At 37.3% G+C, this 16,146-nt stretch overlaps 2 protein-coding genes across 2 annotated transcripts in view; both read right to left on the bottom strand.

The window, feature by feature from the left end:
• TACO1 (translational activator of cytochrome c oxidase I) overlaps positions 1-16,146 on the bottom strand; it is a 742,329-nt gene that overhangs the window by 18,111 nt on the left and 708,072 nt on the right. The gene's annotated exons all lie outside the window — the stretch shown is intronic.
• The window catches only part of CEP95 (centrosomal protein 95), a 42,510-nt gene that overhangs the window by 21,533 nt on the left and 4,831 nt on the right, over positions 1-16,146 (bottom strand). The window contains exons 4-8 of the mRNA XM_082706667.1: positions 14,411-14,521; positions 10,267-10,372; positions 8,331-8,446; positions 3,078-3,197; positions 2,349-2,542 (exon numbers count right to left, since the gene is read on the bottom strand). Coding sequence (XP_082562793.1) covers positions 2,349-2,542; positions 3,078-3,197; positions 8,331-8,446; positions 10,267-10,372; positions 14,411-14,521 — 647 coding nt within the window. The remainder of the gene's footprint in view (positions 1-2,348; positions 2,543-3,077; positions 3,198-8,330; positions 8,447-10,266; positions 10,373-14,410; positions 14,522-16,146) is intronic.

Below are 16,146 nucleotides of genomic sequence, written 5' to 3'. Positions count from 1 at the left end.
TCTTTAAAAAAAAACAAAAACAAAAAAACCCACATTTGTCAGGGTGCCTGGGTTGGCTCAGTTGGTTAGGCGTCTGACTCTTGATTTTGGCATCAGATCATCTCAAGGTCAGGAGATTGAGCCCCGCTTGAGGTTCCACACTGGGGGTGGAGCCTGCTTAAGCTGCTTTCTCTCCCTCTTCCTCTGCTCCTCCCCCTCCACACCTTGCTCATGCTCACTCACTCTCTCAAAAAAAAAAAAAAAAAAAAAATTGTCAAAATACTCTCTTGATCCTTAATACCAAAGGAATGGAAGAGCAATGTCTCTAAACTTGTACTCAGATAAAAACTGTGGGTCAGAGAGCCATTCAAATATAAAGGCAGGTGAGGTGTTCTCAATATGAAAATTTAGGGGCTACAGCTACACGTGGACAATGAAAAAAATGAATAAATCACAAGTGTATTAAAATCATTCTCTTTGGTATTAAAAAAGTCAACAGAAACTGTCCAAAATCGAAATAAAGATAAAATCTTCTAAAATATGAATATAAACTCAATGTTTTGAACAATTTCTTTTTCAAACATTTATTTATTTATTTGAGAGAGAGCAGGTGCAAGTGTGCAGGGGGTCGGGGGGAATGCAGTGGGGAAGGGACAGAGGGAAAGGGAGAGAAATCCCCAAGCAGACTCCCCACTGAGTGCAGAGCCCAATGTGGGGCTTGATCATAGGCCCCAAGATGATGATTGGAACTGAAGGCAGACGAGCCACCCAGGCATCTCATTTAATAATTTATTTCTTAATCTCAGAGGAAATCTTATGAAGAAGCATTTGGTGTTTAAGAATCTCTCAATTTCACTTACCTTTCTCTTCTACCAAAGTAAAATTAAACACTTTTTAGTAAATAACAACTATAATACAAGCACATTTAAAAAGTTTTTATTGAAGTTTAAAAGTTCCTGGTCAAATATTATTTCAAAATGAATATTCCCACTTACATGCCACTCAGGTCAGGAAATAGAATATTACCAGCAATCAAAAGCTCTACCATCCTCTCTTAAAACTCTCCCAAGTGTAACCATTAGCCTATGATCCCTTTTATCTATCCACCCTCCTATCTGAAACAGATGCACAGAATGTTTCAAAGAATATAGCCACCTAATGCTAATGATCTTTATTTCATCTTTGCACTTTTTATGCACTGTTTGAATTTTTAATAATGCGAATGTATCATTGTTTACAAATTTACCTTTTGCATATCCCTAGCTGTTCATTTGTAGGATAGGGACAGGATAACTTTACAAAAAGGGATTTTTGGGGTGCCTGGGTGGCTCAGTTGGTTAAGCGGCTGCCTTCGGCTCGGGTCATGATCCTGGGATTGAGCCCCGCATAGGGCTCCCTGCTCAGCAGGGAGTCTGCTTCTCCCTCTCCCTCTGCCTGCTGCTCTGCCTACTTGTACTCTCTCTCTGTCAAATAAAATCTTAAAAACAAAACAAAACAAAACAAAAAAACCAAAAAGGGACTTTTTTAAAGAAGAGTGGAAGCAAATAGGCCAGAGTATGTATGTGTGCACAAGCAGGTGGGATTAGCAGGCAGAGGGAGAAGTAGGCTCCCTGCTGGGCAAGGAGCCTGACGCAGGACTTGATCCGAGGACCCTGAACCGAAGGCAGACACTTAACTGACCCAGGCATCCCTCCCCCCACCCATTTTTTCTTTTTAAAGATTTTATATATTTATTTGAAAGAGTTTGAGAGAGAGAGAGAGAATGCACAAGCAGGGACAGAGGCAGAGGGAGAGAGAAAGGGAGAAGCAGACTCTTCACTGAACAGGGAGCCGGACGTGGGGCTCGATCTCAGAACCCTGAGATTATAACCCAAGCTGAAGGCAGACACTTACCAACTGAGCCATCCAGGTGCCCCCATAGCTTCTTATACTTATAAAAGTTTAAGTGATTTAACTAAGGACATAGAATATGGGTTCTGAAACTAGAATACCAAGTTCAAATCCTGACTCTACAGTTGCTGTGTACGACCTGAGACAAAATATTTAATCTCTTTATATCAGCTTCCTCATAGGAAATAAAAATCATACCTACCCCATAGCTACTGTGAGGAGTAAATTATTCAATAAGTGTATAATATCTACAACTGTGCATGATACAAAATGAACACATAATGCACATTAGCTTTTAATATTTGCCTTTTTATACAATCATCCCTACTGCCTTAGAGTCAGACATGCAGATATATGCAGAGGTAAAATTTCAGAAGTACAGTGTTCTAATTAGCAGGGTATCCCTGACTACTATTCTAGCAGAGACCTCCTTAGATCTAGAGACTTCTATCTAATTATAAGCAAGTTTTTCCACTTACCACAGAAAATGCTGTGTCCTCTCCAGGAGAATTCATGGCAGGGGAGATGTGACTTGAACGCAAATATTCTTTTCCTATGGGACAGGGTGCTCGAGGCTCTGAAGGGTGGTAGGGTGGATGTAAAGGAATAGCTGATCGAATAGGCTCTCCTAGCTTCCTAGCACTTGGAATCACATCCACAGAAGGAATTTCCACTGGTTGGCAAAAATAAAGTGGACAATAAGATAAAACTCTAAGAAATACATCATTTAATATATACACATACATACAGATACTAAAAACCTAACTGACTTGAAGAATAGCTACATAAATTATGGTTCATCCACAGGTTATAAAACTTGTTAGACATTTACAATGAATTTTATATAATACTAAGTAAAATCCCAGAGAGAACAGTAAGAAATGAGAGTATTTTTCAAATTACTGTATTTTATCATTCCCTAATAATTTGAAGACCACAAACTCATATACTAATGTATTAGAGATTCATACTGTACTAAAGTCTTTAAGAAAACATTAGGTAATAAAAGAGTGGAGGTAAAACATGCAACCAAAAAACATTTTAAGAAATTAGAGCTTATAATTAATAGCAAACATTTACAGATATGATCATGTAAAACCAAAAGAATCATATAAAGAATAGAGCAACAAAAGTAAAAAGGCTAATAGTAACAGAAATTGTTCCAGGAACTATTGTTTCTAACTCACTAACACCACACTACTACTCACTGTCTTCAACAAAGGATGTTCTGTTCTTGGACAAAAAACTAGATAAGGGAGGTTGCAATGCTTCTTCATACGATACGGTTGAGGCTTTTTTGGACTGCATTTCATTAGGGCCTTTGGCACCTAGAAAAGAAAATGTTAAAGGTAGAATTTTTTTGTTGCTGAATTATTATACTAAAAACCAAGAGTTCTTTACCCAGGCGATAAAAATCTCACAAATGACAATCACTGAACTATGTCTGATTGCTCAAACTACCCATTACTTTTAGTAACTAGGAGAGAGGAAGATCCAGAACCACTAATACAAATTAAAAGTAAAGATTTATGTCATACTACTTTTCTTTAGAAAAACAAGTGCCACAAAACCAGAAAAAAGATCAAAAGAACAGAACAGGGACGCCTGGGTGGCTCAGTTGGTTGGACGACTGCCTTCGGCTCAGGTCATGATCCTGGAGTCCCGGGATCGAGTCCCGCATCGGACTCTCAGCTCCATGGGGAGTCTGCTTCTCTCTCTGACCTTCTCCTCGTTCATGCTCTTTCTCACTGTCTGTCTCTCAAGTAAATACATAAAATCTTAAAAAAAAAAAAAAAAAGAACAGAACAGAGAGCCCAAAAATAAACCCATGCTTATATGGTCAATTAATCTACACCAAAGGAGGTAAGAATATACGATGGGAAAATAGTCTCTTCAATAAATGATGTAGGAAAGTAGACAGCTACATGCAAAAGAGTGAAACTGGAGTACTTCAACACACCATACACAAAAATTACTGCAAAATGTACTATACAACTAAATGTGAGACCTGAAATTATAAAACTTCCCAAGAAAACACAGGCAAGTAATATTTTTGACATCAGCTTTAGTAACATTTTTCTGACAGGTCTCCTGAGGCAAGGGAAACAAAAGCAAAAATAAACTATTGGGACTATACCAAAATAAAAAACTGCACAGTGAAAGAAACCATCAACAAAGTGAAAAGGCAAACTACTAAACAGAAGAAGACACTTGCAATTTATATGTCTGATAAAGGATTAATCCCCAAAATATATTTTTAAAAAACTGATGTAACTCAACACACCAGAAAAACCCAGATTAAAAAATGGGCCCAGGACCTGAATAGACGTTTTCCCACAGAAAACATATAGATGACCAACAGACAAGAAAAGGTGCTCAACATCACTAATTATCAAGGGAAATGCAAATCAAAATTGCAATGAGATACCACCTTATAACTGTCAGAATGGCTACACTGACAGACAAGAAATAACAAGCACTGACAACAATGTGAAGAGAAAGGAACGCTTGTGCACTGTTGATGGAAACGGAAATTGGTATAGCCACTACGGAAAACAGTATGAAGGTTCCTCAACAAAGTAAAAATAGAAATACATGATTCAGTAATTCCACTACTGTGTATTTACCCAAAGAAAAAAATACTAATTTGAAAAGACATGTGCATCCCAATTTCAGTACTTGTAACAGCCAAGATAGGGAAATAATTTAAGAGTCCACTGATAAATGAAGAAGTGGTGTACACGTGTATGCGCGCGCGTGTGCGCACACACATCCACACACCCAACCCCACACACACACCTATTACTTCATCATAGAAAAGAATGAGACCTTGCCATTTACAACATGGAGAGACTCAGGGAGTATGATGCTAAGTGAAATAGGTCAGAGAAAGCCAAGTACAATTTCACATACATATGGAATCTAAAAAACAAAGCAAATGAACAACAAAAGAAACAGATCCACAAACACAGAGAACTGATGGTTTCTATACAGGAGGAAGTAGGGAGAATGGGTAAATGGGTAAAGTAGAGTGAAAGGTATACAGGCTTCCAGTTATGGAAGGACTAAGTCACAGGGATGAAAGGTACAACAGAAGGAATATAGTTATGTGTGATAACAAATGGTAGCTATACTTGTGGTGAGAATAGCATAACATGTAGTAGCCAAATCACTATGTAACAACTGAAACTAATGTAATATTGTATGTCAACTACACTTCAATTAAAAAAGTAACTAATATGTACTATATGATTACATTTGAAAAGATACACATATGAGATACACATTTATGTATCTGTAAGGAAAGAAATCAAAATGTTAATGGTGGTTTTCTATAGGTCAGGGGTAGGCAAACCATGGCCCAAGGTCCAAATCTGACCCACCAACTGTTTTTGTTAAAAAAAAAAAAAAAAAAAAAAAAAAAAAGTTGTTTCAAGATTTTAAGTAATCTCTACATCCAATGTGAGACTTGAACTCACAACCCCAAGATCAAGAGTCTCACACACACTACTGACTGAGCCAGTCAGGAACCACTGTAAATAGCATTATTGGAACACACTCACCTACAAAGAGGTGCTAGAATTGCAGGACACTGTTATGAGGATATATCTCTGAGCTAAGAATCTTGGCTGATACCATCATAAAAAGATTTATAGGTCAAATTGTTTTGTCTAATTTTTAAATGCTTAATATTTTTTATCAGCTTTATAGTATTACACACAGAGCTGTATTAAAATATTTCTGAATATCCACTTTGTTCCTTTGGAAACTATACAGTACATGTACTCTTCACTAACAAAATGGATTTAGGACTCCCCCCTCTCCAAATGACTATGTCTTCTTCAATTTAATGAAAGACTTCACCATAAACTTATTCCTCACTTTGAAGGTATGTGTACTCTCCAATCTCACTGTTACCAAATGATCAACAGACATAATCACTACAAACAGAAATATTCACCTTGCACAGATCCCAAACTCCATGCAATTTATTCCAAGACACTGTGTATTTTAAAATTTCTGACATTCATTTTGTCTTTTAAAAACCAGCAAAGACATCGTTTTGTGCTTTTCTTTTCCATAAATCCAGTGCAACATGGCATTTTCACATCAAAATGTTTAAAATATGTCCATCTCCCTCCATAACTTATTTCACATGAAGAGCATCTGAGATCTAATGTTCAAAATTCATTAACGTGGCCCACAATTTCTCTACTACCCAAAATGAATTTGTCATCAGCTTGACCCCAGGCTAACTCACTCTTCCCTAGCTATGTCCACTCTTTCTTTAGTTTCTTGGAAGACCAAGAAACTCAATCTCTTTATTTCTGATGAAATTTCTCCTAAAATCTCATGCTTAGTTACCATCTGGAACTTTTGTCAGACTGAAAATGACACACTCAAATCTCTCCCTTTAATTTTTAGATTGTTTTAAGGACATAGTGTTTTATTACTGGGAAGATTCTGAACTTGTCGACTCTAAGCATTAATAAAATTCAATTATGTAAGTATACCTATATGAAAAATGTATATAATATTTCATTAAAAAGGGGGGGGGGTGGCCCTGGTAGGAAAAAATGGCTGAAGCTGGCAAAAGGTACAAATTTCTAGTTAAATAAGTAAGGGGAACACAGTATACAAGTAGGACAGATCTTAAAAGTTACCCTCTCAAGAAAGAAAGAATTTCAACTCCCTGGTGACAAATGTTAACTAGACCTTTGTCATGATCACTTCCCAATACATGTAAACATAAAATCATTAGGTTGTACATCTGAAACTAACAATGTTACATGTCAATTTTACCTGAATTTAAAAATGATTCACAGCCCAGGAATTGAAGTCTAAATAGACACCCATGAATGTATATGGTGAAAGTTACCTGATAACTTAGCTCCAAATGTAAGAGGAAGTTACTATAGCCCTTTATGACCTCAAACCCAAATACCTTATCCTAGCTTTTCTTTCAACCTTTCCTTTTGCCTTAATTGCATTATAATCTGCATAGTTAAAATCTGAAAATAATTCACTTTTTACAGATGCAACCTTTTTATGTGGTAGTTGCTATCACAGAACACCATTTCTAAAATCACCATCCCTTCCACCTTCTGTCAATCCATCGGACTCTCTTCCTTCTAGAAACATTACCACCTACACTTCACTCTGGTCATTCCCTTACTTTGCTCCTCCCAGTAGCAAATATGTCTTTAGTCTACTGTCTAACCTTCCAGACATAGGTTCTTTGAGCATTAATTCCTTGGAATTCAGTGTTTACTCTTTGGAATAAAAGTATTAATGCTGAAAGGGATTTCAGAGATGGTTTGTTGAATTCTCTGATTTAACACATTAAGAAATTGAAGCTCAATTTCTTGGACAAGGACAAGGGCCTTGTCCAAAGTCACATAGCCAGTAGCAGAGTCTGCATAAAAATTTGGCCACTTGATTCCCAACTTAATATAATTAGTTCCTCTCTAGCATTCCTATTCTACCATTAAAAAACTCCCCACAACTTATTGTGTGCCTGGTGTTTTGCAAAGTTTTGGAATACTAAGATAAATATGAATGATTTTACTATATACTTCATTTATTTGTCTTATTTGTTGGCTGCCTCCACAAGTAGAATGTAAGCTCCACAAGGGAAGGGATTTGTGTCTCTTTTGGTTACCACTCTAACACCACTGCCTAGCACAGGGAAGGCACTAAATATTTGCTAAATGAATATAATGTGGCTACTGTCCCTGAAACACACTGTACCTAATATACATACTCAAAGTTAATGATGCAATGTGGGAATGCTATTACCAAAATAAGGACACAGGGCCACACTGTAGAAATACAGAAGCTTAGAACCTGACACACATGGGGGAGGCTGGGCTTTGTAGGGTGAATTTGCCAGGAATGGAAAGGAAGGAAGAGCACCCCAGTAGAAGAAACAATATGATGCCAGAAAAAGAGCATGGCAACTAAGGTAGGCAGGACAGGGAATGGGATGTTGGGAGGACAGCAAAGTGGGAGGCTCAAAAGGGGTCTAAGAGATATTTAGATTTACTGTATACAAGCAGCAGACTATGAGAAATGTGGCCTGATGCCTGGCAGAAAAATTGCCACCGGATATACAGACTTGTTGGCTGAAACCATGAAAAGAGTGTGTCATCCAGTTTAAGAAACTACACTTAGGAGGTAATCTGAATTTTGCATCCAGAAGTCTCTTCCCAGAGTATCAAGTCCCACATATTACATCACAAACTTGCATCCACCTGTTTGCCCATGTGCCTATGACTCCTATTTGACTGATTTCAGGTAAACTGTTCACATTTAGGATAATAGTGGTATGCGCTTGGAAATTCAATTCTATCGAGTTACAGCTCTCTCTATTCTTCTCAACTACAAACATTCCTAAGTAAAACTACTTATATTTTCCTAGTTATATGTTGAATAACAATAATTGTCATCTAACAACTTACCATTACTTCTGAGAGAAAAGGTGTGTGCCGTGTCTCCCAGTCTAATTATTTCACCGGTGGATTCTGTTTCATCTCCATCCCAAGAGGGACCCAAAGCCTCAGATGACAAGGAGCACCTGAAAGAGTTCCCTTGTTTACTTGGGGCCCAGCCTAAACACAGAGGGCCCCTCCCGAGAAGGACCCCAAGAGCTCCTCCAAACAGTCTGCCTCTGGGTATTCAAACTGTTCACTGTTATGTGCAGAAGGGCAGGACACTCTCTTCTACTGCTTATCACTTCTTGCTGCTTGTCTGTTTTGCTTTGACATATATCAGTCAAGGATTAAATGTGTAGGAGAATACACACACACAGAGAACAATAAATATTGGATACTCTAGGGGTGTGGGAGTAGAGTCTGGGTAGGGTATTAATTTTGAACTAAATATTCTTGTGTTGTTTCACTTTTGCACTTTTTAAAAAATATCTAATAATAAAAAATAAAGTCAGGGGCACCTGGGTGGTTCAGTGGGTTAAGCCTCTGCCTTTGGCTCAGGTCATGATCTCAGGGTCCTTGGATCGAGTCCTGCATCGGGCTCTCTGCTTGGCAGGGAGCCTGCTTCCTCCTCTCTCTCTCTGCCTGCCTCTCTGCCTACTTGTGATTTCTCTCTGTCAAATAAATAAATAAATAAATAAATAAATAAATAAATAAATCTTTAATAATAATAATAAATAAAGTCAGGAAATTCATCTTTTGGTGGTCTCCTTCAAGACATATTTTCCACAATGTACTATACATAAAAGGAAAGCACTACCTGTGATTTTCAAATCAGAGCAACTCCATTAAAAAAAAAACAGAGAATCAGATATTTAAAACAAAGTCGTATCATCATATTCAACCTCTAGTTGTAACTACCATCAAACCTGTAATGACACTGTATTTTTTCTATAAAAGTCATAGAAATTTTAAAACTCTGATATTTGCTGGGGTGCATGAGTGGCTCAGTTGGTTAAGTGGCTGTTTTTGGCTCCAGTCGTGATTCCAGAGTCCTGGGATTGAGCCTGCTTCTCCCTCTCCCTCTCCCTGCTGCCCTGCCTACTTATACTCTCTATCTCCATGTCAAATAAATAAAACCTTAAAAAATAAATGAATGAATAAATAAAACAAACTCTGATATTTGTGAACAATACTGATTTAAGGGTGCAGTAACCCAATAATTTTATACTGCCAGTGAGTGTATAAACCATCACATTTTGGAAAGCAACTGCTTTTAATAGCCTTATAACATTCATTCTCTTTGAATGAATTTAAAGAATAGCATAAAGAATAGATTACAGAATAGATAAAAGTATGTATCATATTTTTTAAAACTATAAAAAACACAGGAACAACCACCTCCAATTCAGAGGAGTGCTTTAGCCAATTATGAAGCACACATATGAATGGTCTGTTATATGGTGTTTAAGAATTATTACAAAAATTTTAACAACTTGAAAACTACTGATGTGTAAAACTTTAAAGTGCAAAAAAAAAAATTATATAAACAATATGACTAAATCCCAAAAAACCTCAAAATGGTAAAAAAGACTAAAGTATAACAAAACATCAACAGTAGTTATTCAGTTTTGAATAGCAGAGTTCATCTTTTTTTTTTCTGCTTGTTTCTTATTTCTCTGTACTTTCTAAGTTTTCTATAAGGAACATAAACTGTTTTGATGACCTCGGGAAAAATTTAAAAATGAGTAGGTGCTTAATACTGAGAATTAAGTACATACAACTCATGGTTCTTAAAACTCCCTCAGGAAGGTTTAAAATATGAGAAGGTAGTAACATTTTTACACTAGTTTTTTGTTTTGTTTTGTTTGTTGCTGCTATTCTGGTATACTGTGTGCCATTTCAGTTCTTAGTAGAAAAAAAAGCATAATTTTCTATGATTAAATTCATAGACACTGAGTGCTACCTCTCAAAAGAAACTCTTTTCCATGATGACTTCGATTCCTTAGTACTTTCTGGCTCTTCCAAAAGTTCTCCTTGATGGGATTCTTTAAAACTCTGTCCAGTTTCACCTGTTTAGAATAGACAAAAACAGTATCAAAATCCCCCAAATTAATAATGCTATTTTTATACTGGGGTAGGTAGGGGTAAGAACAGCAAGGCAGGGCGCCTGGGTGGCTCAGTGGGTTAAGCCGCTGCCTTCGGCTCAGGTCATGATCTCAGGGTCCTGAGATCGAGTCCCGCATCGGGCTCTCTGCTCAGCAGGAGCCTGCTTCCCTTCCTCTCTCTCTGCCTGCCTCTCTGCCTACTGTGATCTCTCTCTGTCAAATAAATAAATAAAATCTAAAAAAAAAAAAAAGAAGAACAGCAAGGCACCCTCATTCTCTCCTGGCAAACTGGGCTCTTGTGAACATGAAATTAGAAAGAACCAAATCATCATCTGTGATGAGCATATTACTTGGTTAACAAGGAAACAACAAAAGTGTTTACTTAAAAGCAGGGTCTGCAAGTTGTATTAGCAGTGTTTTATTTTTAAGCTAGGTCGTAGGTTCATTCTTTATTGTTTGTCAACACCTTTCTATCTGTAAGGAATGTCTGAGGTAAGAAGACTAGGTTGTGGCTTCAGAACAACATGACTGTGTTAGCCTACCTCGGGCTCCAAAACTATCACTCCCCTAACCTAAGAATAAGACTACTTCAGGGATTCGATGGAATTTTCCTTAAGATGATCACTCTTTTCTTCTACCCCAACATATCAGGGAAATAGACTTTCACCAGTGGCAGGAACTCACTAGCAAGGTAATTTCAGGAGGTATGTGGGTGAACCTATGATACAGATTTATGGACATTCCCATCCATTTCTAGAGATTCCTTCTTTGAACATCCACCTTCATTTTTTTTCTATTGCTGTTTTCAACAAACATTTTAATAATATTAGTTAACATTCATTGTGCATTTACTCAATTACTCAAGCTTGGCTCAGTGCTAAACTATTTATGCATATCTACTTATTCGACCTTCACTACAGCCATGAAAGAATTTCAGATGAGAAAACTGAGGCTTTGAGAGCTTCAAACAATGAGGGGCATAATGCAGCACTGACTCAAGATCTCCTTTCAAATCTTTTGTCCTTACAGTTTAAGTAAGCAATAATGCTAGCTCAGGTAACAGAGAAAAGCTGCTCTGTATACCTGATGAGACTCATGATAATAAAGATTTACTTCCCATTATTAACTGGCATTTTGAAGAATCTGCTCAGCTCTAGGTAATACTGCCATATCAACTTGGACCTGCAAAGGTGAGAATCAGACTTTAGAAAACACTGCCCAACTCAGGTACTACCACACAGGGAGGCCCCATCTGTGCAACTCCCTCCTAGCAGCCCTAAGTTCGCCGCATTCTACTGACCTCCCCTTGAAATATCCCTTCTCTCTCCCTGAGAAGGGATATTTCAAGGGGAATATCTTGAAATATTCCCATCTCTTCTCTCAGGGAGAGAGAATATCCCTTCTCCCTTCTTGCCTCAGCATTTGACTATTACAGACTCACATGTAAGTATCTTTCAGTTCTGTGCTCCTCTCTCCATCCCCACGGCCCTATCCATGACCAAGCCATTATCGTCCCTCTCCTACTTACAATCAAGTACTGCATTGTAAAAACTGCTGCTGTCAGTGTAAAATTTTAAATTAATCTCCACGTAAAGGTAGTTTTCTACCTCTTAATCTTGCTGCTAAAATGACTACACAGTCACAGAGCATCAAAATACCTACTGATAACCTTGAATCAGGTGAGTTTCACATGTCTTTCACTCTCCCCCAATTCTCCTATAATGTTTTTATTATAGAAGAGTCCCTATTTATCCATAGGGGATAAGTTCCAAGATCCCCAGAGAATGCCTGAAACCATGGATAGTACTGAACACTATATATACACTTTTTCCTGCACCTATGACAAAGTTTAGCTTCTAAATTAGGCACATTAAGATAAACAATAGCTAATAATAAAATAGAGCAATTACAACAATATACTACAACAGTAGTTATAAAAATGTGGTTGCAGGGCGCCTGGGTGGCTCAGTGGGTTAAAGCCTCTGCCTTTGGCTCAGGTCATGAGCCTGGGATGGAGCCCCTTATCGGGATCTCTGCTCAGCGGGGAGTCTGCTTCTCCCCCCTTCTCTCTGCCTGCCTCTCTGCCTACTTGTGATCTGTCAAATAAATAAATAAAATCTTAAAAAAAAAAAAATGTGGTCGCTTGGAGCGCCTGAGTGGCTCAGTGGGTTAAGCCTCTGCCTTTGACTCAGGTCATGATCTCAGGGCCCTGGGATCGAGCCTCCTATCAGGTTCTCTGCTCAGCAGGGAGCCTGTCCACCCCCCCACCCCCCACCCCCCAGCCTGGTGCTCTGCCTACTTGTGATCTCTCTGTCAAATGAATAAATAAAATCTTAAAAAAAAAAAAAAAAAAAAAAGTCGGGTGCCTGGGTGACTCAGTTGGTTAAGCCACAGCCTTCAGCTCAGGTCATGATCTCAGAGTCCTGGGATCAAGTCCTGCATTGGGCTCCCAGCTCTGCGGGGTCTACTTCTCCCTCTGACCTTCTCTGCTCTCATGTTCTCACTCTCTCTCCAGTTTCTTAAAAAAAAAGAATGTGGTCTCTCTGTCAAAATATCTTATTGTACTGTACTCACCCTTCTTGTGAAAATGTGGGATGATAAAATACCTACGTGATGAGATGAAGTGAGTGAATGATGAGGCACTGCAATACAGCATTTGGCTATTATGACCTTCTGACAATATGTCAGGAGGATCTTCTGCTTCTGGACAGAAGATGACTGCAAGTAACTGAAACTGCAGAAAGAAAACTGCATATCTGGGGGGACTATTCTATGTATTTATGGCTGTCTTCCTGACTGGAGTATAGGTTTGAGAGCAATACACATGGCATGCAATTCTGAATCCTCCCAGGGTCCGTGGGCTGGTACGTATTGAACATACATTAAACACTCAAAATACTCCACATTTAGAACACTCAAAGTTTTTGAAATAAGTATCTTGTGTGGCAATTCTTCCTTCCTACATATACTTTTAAATCTTTTCAGCAATAGAGATAAAAGGTAGAAAACTATCTCTGAAAAGTTTAAGGTTAATTTCAAATGTTATAATCACAGTACAGGTCTCACCATCAACCATATGAGAATGATAAGCCTACCCAAATGTTTGTCTTCATTCATATTAGAATTTATGTTGGTTGCTACTGCTGCTGAAAACATGCTGGATAACTTCAAAATAGTAAATCCATTCTTACATAGATTATATATTACTCTAATCATGACATAGAGCATTTTTTTACTCAACCAATCTCAAACCATTACAGTTCTTTGTTTTCTTTTCAATAACATCGCAGTGAAGACCTGTAAGCACTTTTCTTTTATATTATCATTCCTTAGGATAAATTCTCAGGAATGAGATAAATTGAGCCAAAGATTATAAAGAGCTTTTATATATTGCTGATCCACTTTAAATAACCATAAGCCTTTTGGAAAATAAAATGGCACTATTAATCTTTATAATTACCATTAAAAACCATAAAATAAAAACTTCACACTACAAATTGTTACAATTTGGGAAACTGGATTACCGGAAGACTAAAATAAAATGTTCAGGCTGTCACAAACCCAAACATAGGTTAAAGACAAAACAAAAACAAAAACAAAAACAAAAACAAACACACATTCCAATTCCTGCTAATGCTTTAGCAAAATCCAAATTTGTAACAAAAATAGCAGTTCTGACAGAGGAAATTATAGTCAATAATGTTATGCAATAATAGGACAATAGGCAATTTTGGCCAGAATTTAGCTATCATAGATTAGCTTTAAAGTAATTTATAAGCAATAATTAAGTTGACAAAGGACATGGTGACAGTCTAGGAGAGTTTTTCTCAACCACTAAGAACAGTAAGAATTGAGATTTAATTTATGATTAAATTTACCAGGTATACACATTAGTGTTTCCAATTCCTATGAAGAAAAACAGGCAAAAAGAAAAAAGGCAAAAAGGGACAGGCTGTAGAATGTAGAATATAAACCAAATCAAATTTCTATTTTTAAACTTACTTTTCTCATGAGATGTCTCACTGATGTGTTCTGTAAGATATTCCAGCAACCCATCAAATATTTCTAGCAGATTCTTAATAGATTCTTTATCTCCTCTCACTATATTTTCTCCTAAACACAGGATAAAGAGCTAATTAAAAATATTAACCAAGAAATTGAAAGCCTCATAATTTTGAAATGAATATACCACCATGTACTGTTCAAGACAAAAGAATTATAAACTCAGGAAAAACAATAATATAAATAATAAAAACATGAATTTTCTTTTTTTTAAGAATATTTTATTTACTCACTTGAGAGAATGAAAGAGAGCACAAAAGCAGGGGGAGGGGCAAAGGGAGGAGCAGACTCCCTGCTGAGGGAGGGAAGTAGGCCTCTATCCCAGAATCCTAGTATCATGATCTGAGCCAAAGGAAGACGCTTAACTGACTGAGCCATCCAGGCACCCAAAAACATAAATTTTCTGATGCCTGATTATATTTGAAGAAACAAAAGAAGCAGGCTTGAATATAACCTTTGATAATTGGCATATCCTTTCCTTTATCAAAAAACAAAGCAGGTGGACTTAAGAAAACATCCCCTGGTAACATTTATACCAATATATAAAGCATCTAAGCAGAACTTTATCAGGCTAGCCAAAAAAAAAAAAAAATGCCAGGAGAGAACACAGTTTCAGATTGTGAGATCCTACTTCTAGATGGTAGCTTGTTCTGAAGATAATAGCAGCAGAGGAATATAAAAAACTTGTTGGGATACTTTTGCCAGGAATCCCTCATTTTTTTCTATCTGTTAACTTCTGTTCATTTTGTATGCATCATGTCATTTTCTTAATTAGAAATTGCCAGTGCATAGAAACTTCCAGTTTGTATAACCCTATATACAGTTTGTGTAACTTCCAGTTATAAAACAAGTCACAGAGATAAAAAGTAAGGCAAAGGAAATAATGTCAATAATACTGTAATTAGCATTATATCGTGACAGATGGTAACTACACTAGTCAACAGTGAATACTGTATAATACACAGAACTGTTGGATCACTATGTTGTATACGTGAAACCAACATAACTTTGTAAGTCAACTATACTTTAATAATAAATAAATACTGACTTTGTAAGTCAACTATACTTTAATAATAAATAAATACTGAAATAAATACTTCCATAATAAATAGACTATCCATGCATATAAAACCCTTTTTTAAAAAGATTTTATTTGACAGAGAGAGATCACAAGTAGGCAGAGAGGCAGGCAGAGAGGAGGAAGCAGGCTCCCTACTGAGCAGAGCGCCCAATGCAGGGCTCAATCCCAGGATCCTGGGATCATGACCTGTGCTGAAGGCAGAGGCTTTTAACCCACTGAGCAACCCAGGCGCCCCTATAAAACCCTTTTTAATTTCACCTCACCCCCCCACTTCTCCAATCTAATCTCCCACCACATCCCCTTTACACCCAGAAGTTAATCTTTAAACAATCCTTAGTACAATACCTGGCCCATAATAAATTTTTAATAAATGCTAAATTGAAATATTGACAAGAAATGGATTGGTAAAAGCATGGAAACCTGGCATGCTTAGTGTCACCTAAAATGAACTCTAATCAACATCAGATATGGACGGAATTTAACTTGAGACACTTTGGTTGTCCTTCGGAAGAACATGCCTGCATTCTCAGTTCAAACCAGAAGCGGAGAGTCAAAGTGGAAATTTGGCATTTGAGAGAATCTAACCATTCAAAAC

The sequence above is a fragment of the Mustela nivalis genome, assembly GCF_964662115.1.
Source record: "Mustela nivalis genome assembly, chromosome: 17".
Lineage (NCBI taxonomy): Eukaryota > Metazoa > Chordata > Mammalia > Carnivora > Mustelidae > Mustela > Mustela nivalis.
Note: the sequence above shows the minus strand (reverse complement) of the source record. Positions and strands in the feature narration are given on the sequence as shown.